At 49.0% G+C, this 10,000-nt stretch overlaps 1 protein-coding gene across 2 annotated transcripts in view; it reads right to left on the bottom strand.

Moving 5' to 3' along the window:
* The window catches only part of uif (sushi, von Willebrand factor type A, EGF and pentraxin domain-containing protein uif), a 68,129-nt gene that overhangs the window by 51,322 nt on the left and 6,807 nt on the right, over positions 1 to 10,000 (bottom strand). For both annotated transcript variants that reach the window (XM_043027236.2, XM_043027237.2), the window contains exons 2-3: positions 7,539 to 7,614; positions 1,604 to 1,631 (exon numbers count right to left, since the gene is read on the bottom strand). In XM_043027236.2, coding sequence (XP_042883170.2) covers positions 1,604 to 1,631; positions 7,539 to 7,607 — 97 coding nt within the window. In that variant the 5' untranslated portion in view covers positions 7,608 to 7,614. The remainder of the gene's footprint in view (positions 1 to 1,603; positions 1,632 to 7,538; positions 7,615 to 10,000) is intronic.

The raw sequence follows: 10,000 nt of genomic DNA, 5'->3' as shown, positions 1-10,000 counted from the left end.
CAGGGGGGTAAGTAAAGAGGCAGGGGGGTAAGTAAAGAGGCAGGGGGTTAAGTACAGAGGCAGGGGGGTACGTAGAGAGGCAGGGGGGTACGTAGAGAGGCAGGGGGGTACGTAGAGAGGCAGGGGGTAAGTAAAGAGGCAGGGGGGTAAGTAAAGAGGCAGGGGGGTAAGTAAAGAGGCAGGGGGGTAAGTAAAGAGGCAGGGGGGTAAGTAAAGAGGCAGGGGGGTAAGTAAAGAGGCAGGGGGGTAAGTAGAGAGGCAGGGGGGTACGTAGAGAGGCAGGGGGGTAAGTAAAGAGGCAGGGGGGTAAGTAGAGAGGTAGGGGGTACGTAGAGAGGCAGGGGGGTACGTAGAGAGGCAGGGGGGTAAGTAAAGAGGCAGGGGGGTAAGTAAAGAGGCAGGGGGGTTAAGTAGAGAGGCAGGGGGGTACGTAGAGAGGCAGGGGGGTACGTAGAGAGGCAGGGGGGTACGTAGAGAGGCAGGGGGGTACGTAGAGAGGCAGGGGGTAAGTAAAGAGGCAGGGGGGGAAGTAGAGAGGCAGGGGGGTACGTAGAGAGGCAGGGGGGTACGTAGAGAGGCAGGGGGGGAAGTAAAGAGGCAGGGGGGGAAGTAAAGAGGCAGGGGGGGAGGGAGAGAGGCAGGGGGTACGTAGAGAGGCAGGGGGGTACGTAGAGAGGCAGGGGGGTACGTAGAGAGGCAGGGGGGTACGTAGACAGGCGGGGGGTAAGTAGAGAGGCAGGGGGGACAGTAAAGAGGCAGGGGGGTAAGTAAAGAGGCAGGGGGGTAAGTAAAGAGGCAGGGGGGTAAGTAAAGAGGCAGGGGGGTTAAGTAGAGAGGCAGGGGGGTACGTAGAGAGGCAGGGGGGTAAGTAAAGAGGCAGGGGGGTAAGTAGAGAGGCAGGGGGGTGGGTAGAGAGGCAGGGGGGTAAGTAAAGAGGCAGGGGGGTAAGTAAAGAGGCAGGGGGGTAAGTAGAGAGGTAGGGGGTACGTAGAGAGGCAGGGGGGGAAGTAGAGAGGCAGGGGGGGAAGTAAAGAGGCAGGGGGGTAAGTAAAGAGGCAGGGGGGGAAGTAAAGAGGCAGGGGGGTAAGTAAAGAGGCAGGGGGGTAAGTAAAGAGGCAGGGGGGTAAGTAAAGAGGCAGGGGGGTAAGTAAAGAGGCAGGGGGGTAAGTAAAGAGGCAGGGGGGTAAGTAAAGAGGCAGGGGGGTAAGTAAAGAGGCAGGGGGTACGTAGAGAGGCAGGGGGTACGTAGAGAGGCAGGGGGTACGTAGAGAGGCAGGGGGTAAGTAAAGAGGCAGGGGGGTAAGTAGAGAGGTAGGGGGTACGTAGAGAGGCAGGGGGGTACGTAGAGAGGCAGGGGGGTAAGTAAAGAGGCAGGGGGGTAAGTAAAGAGGCAGGGGGGTAAGTAAAGAGGCAGGGGGGTAAGCAGAGAGGCAGGGGGGTACGTAGAGAGGCAGGGGGGTACGTAGAGAGGCAGGGGGGTACGTAGAGAGGCAGGGGGGTACGTAGAGAGGCAGGGGGGAAGTAAAGAGGCAGGGGGGGAAGTAAAGAGGCAGGGGGTAAGTAAAGACAGCTGCTGCAGTGTTGCCACATGTTGTGTACTTACTTTCCGGACAGTGGAAGAGATCGTCCTCCTGTAAAAACAAAAAAGGAAATGCTTAATCCATCACATCAGACACTGTATCATATATAAATTTTGGGAATAAGAGGCGACAATAAATTGGGAATTCACAGACAAAATGCACATAAATAGCGGCTTTTCATTGAGGTATAAAATTACACGAGCGTTACGACAGTGGCCGCTCTTCGCACTTGTGTGTGTCGTGGCTACTAAATAAACACATTAATATCATGCCTTTGTGGTCTCTCTATCGAGTCAAGATGTAATTTCGTAAACAAGTGAATAAGGAAATATTAATGATTTTTGCATTCCTTGCGCACTCTTGGTGTCTCTCAAAACATGCTGAGTCACTGCGGGGAAATGAAGTAGCGTTACTTTGTTCGTTTGGGCTTTGGTATTTATTTTTTATTTTTTATGTTTTTGTTAGGTCAAGATGCAACTCTCCTTGACTCTCCGTTAACCGTGACTTCGAAACGACTTCGGTTGCAAGTTCGAACCGTTGCTGGCTTTCTCCGCAACGCAACGCCATCTATAATCGGAATTTTTACATGTTATCCGTCCTCTTACTACATCACACTCCGTTCATCACGCCAAGTGCCTCCCCCTCTCCCCCCCCAAAAAAAAAAGGGGCCCAAAAAAGGCCCAATAATTTCGGCCGATCCTCCACAGGAACTCTTAACCTTCGACACAAGCTTTTTTATCCTAACCCGGGGCATCAACCCTCAATAACTTCATACCCCGCGATCAAAGTACCCGGAGAGATGAGGATTAAAAAGAAAGGCAGTTTGTATTGAGTGATGTCATTTGATAAAAGCGGTGAACGGAGGACGTGGTGCGACGCAGGGCGGCAAATGCGTGAATTGTTGCATTTGACAAGAGTAAAGGGCAAATTGAGAAGAAAATAAATAAAACAAATGGTAGTAGTATCGTATGGTTTACACCTCAAATATCATGTTATTGCTCCAAAAAATGATGAAAGAGCTTGATGTAAATGACTTCCTTTGGAGGAATAAAAATCATTAGGGTAAAAATGGGGACACACCCAATAAACGATTCAATTTGGTAAAAAGACATAAAAAAGGTACACCTTATAAATAACCTCATTTGAGAAACTTCAGTGAACAAGACTTAGACCCCCCCCCCAGCACACACAAGTTCACATGTACTTACTCCGGAGCCTAATTAAGGAGCCGAAAAAATGTAGCAGGTGGTCATAGTTGCTCCCCCCCCCCCCATCACTTCGAGAAATTGAGCCAAACCGCGAACTCTGAACATTATCACCGACTCGGCTTCCTGAGGCGATAACATGAAGCGCGTTCTTATCTCCATATGTTTAGAAATGGTGTAGCGAGATATATTATAACCTTCCATGTAATCGTCAGAGCTCTTATCATTGGTTAATAAAGGGTGATATTGCTATATAATCATAATATAATCTTATTATATCATAAGAAATCAAAACGAAGACATTGAGCGATCTATCTGGTTGTCTCAATGATGGACTTCGAGTAAGGAGGTTCTCAAGTGTTTCAAGCGGTTCTGCGAAGGTTCTAAAAGACGATCACGCAACGCAACGACATCTGCCGTTCGCTGAGGATCGAATCGAGTCGCGGCGCCGAATGCATTCCCGCCGGAGAGCCGAGAACAAAGGCACAAAGGCGTGCTTGCCTCACCCACTCAATACGCTGCATTCAACTTCCTCTCTTCCTTCGGTTTACAGCCAAGCTAAACGACATTTTATCTTCGACTCTGAACTAAAACGTTGTATTAGGACTATTGGTACAATTACGCGGAGTTCCCTTCTGGTTGGCATGATATTCCTAGAGTAATCATCCTCGTTTCATACGATTTTAGAAGCTGCCACAAACACATTCCTGTAATCTCGGGTGAACTGGTGAACACACATACAAAGTCTGTGTGCGTGAGTGTATGTATGTATGTACAATATATGTATGTATGTGCATATATATATATATATATATATACATATATATATATATATAAATTATACAGATGGACGATATATGTATACATGCATATACACCGAGTCATGATAAAAGTGTTTGCTTTGAAGCAACTCCTGACGTCACCGTTTCCAAGCACCAGCTGACGGACCAATCCCGTAGCGGAACCCGTCCGGTTCCCGGATGTGAGAGTGGGTACATCGCGGCGCGGAAGGCAGGCTTAAATCACGCATATTTCCGGTTGTGGGAGTGGGCATGTCGCCTTTTTGGTCGAGGAACCACATTTACATTTGTAATTCATGACTCAAACGAATAGCTGAAAGGTTTACACGGTGTGTGGCTAAGGGCTAAGCCCAAGTCCGCGTCACACACACGTTTCGAAACGATCGTGTACCTTTCTTTGCCCGGGGAAAAGAGCCGGCGCCGTAAATGGCCATGATGTACGCAAATAAATACGACGCGCTAATCATTCACCGGATAAGCCCAGATGGCCGTAAATTATGCCGACAACACCTTTTGGGACGAAATCCATTCCTATTTCCCGAGGCCTTCCATATCGCCCGTCCTCTTCGGCGACGTCCGAGAAGGCTGTAGAACCTATAGAGGAGAGTCAAGAGCGCGTGACAGATCGGCGGGCCAGCGGAGGCGGCGTGTGGTCAGGCACTGGTCGGGTGCCGTTGAACCCCGGGACCGGAAGACGCCCCCCCCACTCACCCCCGGACCTCCTTCAGGGAACCACCACCGCCGCCGCCACTCCCTCGCCGCACGGTGCTCGCTCGCCCGCGCGCCGCCATTCCGCTGCTCAAGTGAAGCACTTGAAGCCAAAAGGAAAGCCGCTTCATGATATGTGTTGTGTTTATTGGTTCGTCAACATCTTGCACTGACTGCCATGACCCAAAAAGCCTCGTGTTCTGATGCACACGTCTTCTTCCCATCGCCAACGCCATCATTAACCACTAAGATAATCGAGACGGCCCCGCAAGTGGGTGAATCCTCGGCCGCGAGCCCCGCAAGGGCTACTTTACCGCGTCCAGAGCGAGCCATAAGCATAGCCCTTTGGCCGGGGAAGCCATGACCGAGCCACAGGTAAGGACACAGGGAGCAGGGAAGGGAAGGGCTGACAGCGCGAGGAGTGGCTTCTCCAGCCCGGGTTTGGCCTGGGGCAGGAGGAGGGGGAGGAGGGGGGGCGGGGCTGGGTGAGTAAGGGTGATGGACGCCGGGGAAGGAATACTAAGCGGGGGAAGAGAGATGGCCGACCGAGGGATGCAGTTCTCTGGTAAATGCCCTTCAGATTAGTGTGCGTGTGTCTGTATGTGTGTATACATATACATATAGATATACATATAACACACACACACACACACACACACACACATATATATATATATATATATATATATATATATATATATATATATATATATATACATATATGAGAGAGAGAGAGAGAGAGAATCATAAGCCTCCGGACATCGATTCCGTCAGACAGGAGACAAACCCCGCGATCGACTCCCCCACCAGAGGCCGGCAACCAGAGGCCGGGCACGCCAATGGCTGCCGTCCCCGAGGGGCAAGGCGGCACAGCCAGCGGCGCGGGGGCCAACGTCCGCCTCGATAACAGTACCATCGCCGCGCAAGGTATTGTGTGCTATCGCGTGCAACACATTGCATGGCTACGCTTCTACGCTCCACGGATTCCCTGGCCACTGCGCTTGTTGATTCAGGCGCTTGAAGTGTGCATACATCCACGCACTCATTTCATAAACGTCTGTCATGGAGCGCCGCGCAGAGGCCACGCACCTCAGGCAGAGGCGGGTTTGGACGCCGCCTAACCAGCGGCTCCGTTTCTTTTTTTGTTTGTTTGATTCGTGATTTGGTCGCTGTTTCCTCTCTTGCATGTCAGTCCCCGTGCCAGATTCGCCATGCAGCCCCCCCCCCTCCCTCATTGCCTCATTGTGGCATTCTGAGATCTTCCAAGGTAAATAAACCTTGACCGGAGCGAGAGATCCATGATGGATTGATGTCGCCAGCTCAATAGGTCTTAGTGTTAACATTTTTATCTCTCTCTTCCCCCCCCCTCTCTCTCTCTCTCTCTTTCTCTCTCTCTCTCTCTTTCTTTCTCTCTCTCTCTCTCTCTCTCTCTCTCTCTCTCTCTCTCTCTCTCTCTCTCTCTCTCTCTCTCTTTCTCTCTCTTTCTCTTTCTTTCAATCTCTCTCTTTCTCTTTCTTTCAATCTCTCTCTCTTTCTCTTTCTTTCAATCTCTCTCTCTTTCTCTTTCTTTCAATCTCTCTCTCTCTCTCTCTCTCTCTCTCTCTCTCTCTCTCTCTCTCTCTCTCTCTCTCTCTCTCTCTCTCTCTCCCTCTCCCCTCCCGACGTCCGCTCAGCTGGCGTCACGCCTTAGCGCCGCACAGCTATGGGGATGTAAGTAGAGTGTAATAATGGCTTCCAAAGCTTCCCACACGAGCGCATCTAAGCCACTCCTCGAGCGGATCTTGCGACTGGAGGGAGAGGAGGGAGGGAGGGATGGAGGAAGAGGGAGGGAGGGATGGAGGAAGAGGGAGAGAAGGATGGAGGGAGAGAGGGATGGAGGAAGAGGGAGAGGAGGAGAGGGAGAGAGAGAGAGAAAATAAAAAAATATATATAAGAGTAAAGAGATAGTAGAAAAGGAAGAGAGGAAGGAGAAAAGAGGAAAACCGCAAGAGAGAAAGAGAAAAGAAAGAAGAGCGAGATAAAAAAAGAAAATAAGTAAGAGACGAGGAGACAAAACAAAAAGCGAGAGATGAAACAAAACCACGACGTAAACACGAGACTTCCCAGCAAAAAGGGCGTGCGCGCGTGTCAGTCTGCCACCCCCACCCCCCACCTCCTACCCCCTATCACGAGGTAAGCTATGGCAGCCGTCAACTTTCGAACATTTACGGTTCTCGAATGTGTTTTTTTTTTTACGGGAGCCGCCATTATCTCAACGCTCGTCTGCTCTCTCGATGGCGACACAAAAACGTGAGTGTGCTTGCCTTAACCTCCGATCACTTTTCGTCATTAACATTTCTTCGGCTGGCGTCGCCCCTGTAATTACTACTAATGTCATTAACCGTCTCCGTTTTTTAATAATCCTGTACGGAGATATTAACAAACAAAGGAACATCTCTTGGGGTGACAATATTGAAAATAAAATATGAATAGACAAGAAGGAACGGTAATCAAAGATATAAGCAACACGAAAATGTGAATCATGAAAATGAAATAAAAATCAGTACTACCAGAAACATATGAAAAAGTCAACAATAAAATGAAACAGACAGACTACCCCAGCCTCCGGTAGGCCTACAACGGAGAAGGAAATTATTCGTCTTGAAGAGCCATGACGGCGCCGCCAAGGTCAGTGGCACCGTGCCATTAACATGAGGGTGGGGGAGGGGAGGGGAGGGGAGGATGGGAAGCGGTGGATAGGGGTCTTCCGGTAATTGTATTTATTTCCTTATTCTCTCATTCGAATCCGTTTAAATACCAGGTCTTAAGTCGCGAGACAAACTTCACGGTAGACTCAAATATTCTGATTAGGTGTGACGGAATAAATCCTATCTCATTAGGCATGATTTTGTGGTGGTAAACGCACCTTGCTGGGCGTGGCGCTTTATCTAAATCCATTTCATTATGTTTGTTTAACTAGAGTTATTTTACGAAACATGACCATGTTTAATTAAGCAATCGCATCCTGGTACGAAGCACCTCGTAAACTCCTTTTATCAGGTGTGAATGTGCGAGTCGACATGGAAGTGTTTATTGTCTGCATCTTCCTCGGTGTGAGTTTTCTAAAGTAAACATCTCTCATCAAGTCTGCATTTCAGTATATCCATCGTGCTAAGAGTAGCTGTGCTCAGTAAACACCATCTGACTATCTAAGCCACCACCTCCTGGTAGGCGTGGTTGCTATGAACAAAATCTGGGAATCTTACCTGGTTGAGCTGGGCAGAGGCGGCGGTTGCTAAGAGGACCAACGCGGCCCATAGTCTTAGTCGACACATCCTGCAACTGCAAAGGAAGAGAGAAAAGACCATTAGCAACGAGATAATACTGAAACATCATCATCAGTAGATTCACATCGGCCAATGAATATGTTAAGCACAATTGCTACTGAAGAGGTTCGTACGTGTCACACTGACATCCCTGACACGAACAGTCGAACAAGTAATTGCTCCCGCGGACCAGATGGCTGACGGGCCCGTGAACGCACTCGTGATAGGCCTATACGAAATATCTAGCTCTGCAACCTGTCATTAGAAATTGTAGAGCAGGCTAATGCGGAAACTAGAACAAAAATGAAAGCAAAGCTATACACCAGCGGGAAATACAACAAAGGTATCAGCACATCTTGTATTGCCTACTTATAAAATACCAAGTCACTTTCCTACAAATACAACAATCACTCTCCATTTTTTACGCGCATGTACACCAGTGCAACAGCCAGAGATCTTATAAACAGTAAGCCTTGCAGAACAAATACTTCCAAGAATACTTTGAGGTTCTCTCGGAAAAGAGGCGAAGTCATACCGCAGTTAGTGAAAGACAGTTCCAACAGTCCCTACCACTTAAGGCAACTGCAAAATATTTATTAAAAAAAAAAAAGAAAAAACAAGAGAAAAAACAACACAACCCAAGGATTTCTCGAGAAAATGTAAAAAAAGACCCGTCACTGCTGTTGATGTCCTGTCGTAAAGAGTGTTATTTACGCCACGTCATTGTTACCATGTCTAACCAAGCATCGAGAATTGTCACGCGGGAGGGAGGGTTCTGGCAACGATGAAGCATACGATGTCACTGCCTGGCACGTGGTTAGCGACCCCGCGCGCACCTTGAGTCCCCGATAGTCATATACCGTAGAAAGGATAGTATTAAGATTTCCGTAAATAAACCTTTTTTCACGCGAACGAGACGGAATAGCATTTGTGTAGTTCCTTCGAAATAAGCGGAGTCATTAGGAGTTTTCTTAGAGTGCGTCTTACAAGGATAACTTACAAGGAGGGAAAGAGGGAATGAGGGAGAGGAGGGGAGGGAAAGAGAAAGAGGGAAGGAGAGAGAGGGAAAGAGAGAGAGGGAAGGAGAGAGAGGGAAAGAGAGAGAGGGAAAGGGAGAGAGGGAAAGAGAGAGAGGGAGAGGGAGAGGGAGAGGGAGAGGGAGAGGGAGAGGGAGAGGGAGAGGGAGAGGGAGGAGGGAAAGAGGGCACACAGCGCATCCATGGATATCTAGACTTTCACGAACCTAAGGATTCGGAAATGGGGAAACCATGCATAGTTCTAAGAAAAAACAACAACAACAACAACAACAGTATTCCAGACATTACGGAGAATTCCCATTATGACTACCACAACTACCAGACAACTAATTAAATCCCTACATTTTCCCGCTTGTGAAATATCGCTACCAGGGCTACTCAGGCTTAACGTTCTAGGCTACTTAATAACCGCAGAATTGCTTCACGGACCTGTAACCAGATCGACCATGCAAAACCCAGGAACAGTTTCAAGGGACTATTTACCACCCACTTCCTCCGTTAACTAACACCACAAAGCCCCTAAAATAAGCCCCCATTCCAACATGAAGGCAAGTGTACTAAGCATCAATCTAATAACACAACTCTAACTAACTAAGCGAGCCTAACAAAATGCCCCTTCGGTTAGCGAGGGCAGAGCGGGGAGCTGGATGTAGACTGCTCGCTGAAGCCACAAAAACTGGACGCGGGACTTAACGGTGCTCCCGTCCAGTGTTTTACATAAAGCCTTTAGACTATCAACAATACTGAGAATGAGAGAGGGACGGACGGAGGGAGAGGGAGAGGGAGAGGGAGAGGGAGAGGAGAGGAGAGGGAGAGGGAGAGGGAGAGGGAGAGGGAGAGGGAGAGGGAGAGGGAGAGGGAGAGAGAGAGAGAGGAGGAGGAGAGGAGGAGAGAGAGAGAGAGAGAGGAGAGAGAGAGAGAGAGAGAGAGAGAGAGAGAGAGAGAGAGAGAGAGAGAGAGAGAGAGAGAGAGAGAGAGAGAGAGAGAGAGAGAGAGAGAGAGAGAGAGAGAAAGAGCGAGAGAGAGAGAAAGAGAGAGAGAGATAAAGAAAGAAAAAGAGAGAGATCTAGACAAACAGAAAGCGAGAAAATAACAAACAGAGACGGGCGTGATTTGAAGAGATGCAATCTGCCCCCTATCCCCTCACCCCACCCCGCCAAGCCCCCTAACGCTACGTGAGACAGCAGTGACCTAAACGACCAGTGAGATAGTGATCACAGCGTCACTCAAGGAACAGCATTACAGTCACTCCACTCCGGATGTACCTGCACGCTTGTTTCTTTTCTGTATAGTATGAACACACAAGAACAAAAGAAGGTGAACCTGAGGTGTGTGTGTGTGTGTGTGTGTGTGTGTGTGTGTGTG

Source organism: Penaeus japonicus, unplaced genomic scaffold (genome assembly GCF_977035675.1).
Source record: "Penaeus japonicus unplaced genomic scaffold, GWHDUDI00000001_assembly GWHDUDI00000020, whole genome shotgun sequence".
NCBI lineage: Eukaryota > Metazoa > Arthropoda > Malacostraca > Decapoda > Penaeidae > Penaeus > Penaeus japonicus.
The sequence above is the reverse complement of the archived record's forward strand: the minus strand, read 5'-3'. Positions and strand labels throughout refer to the sequence as shown.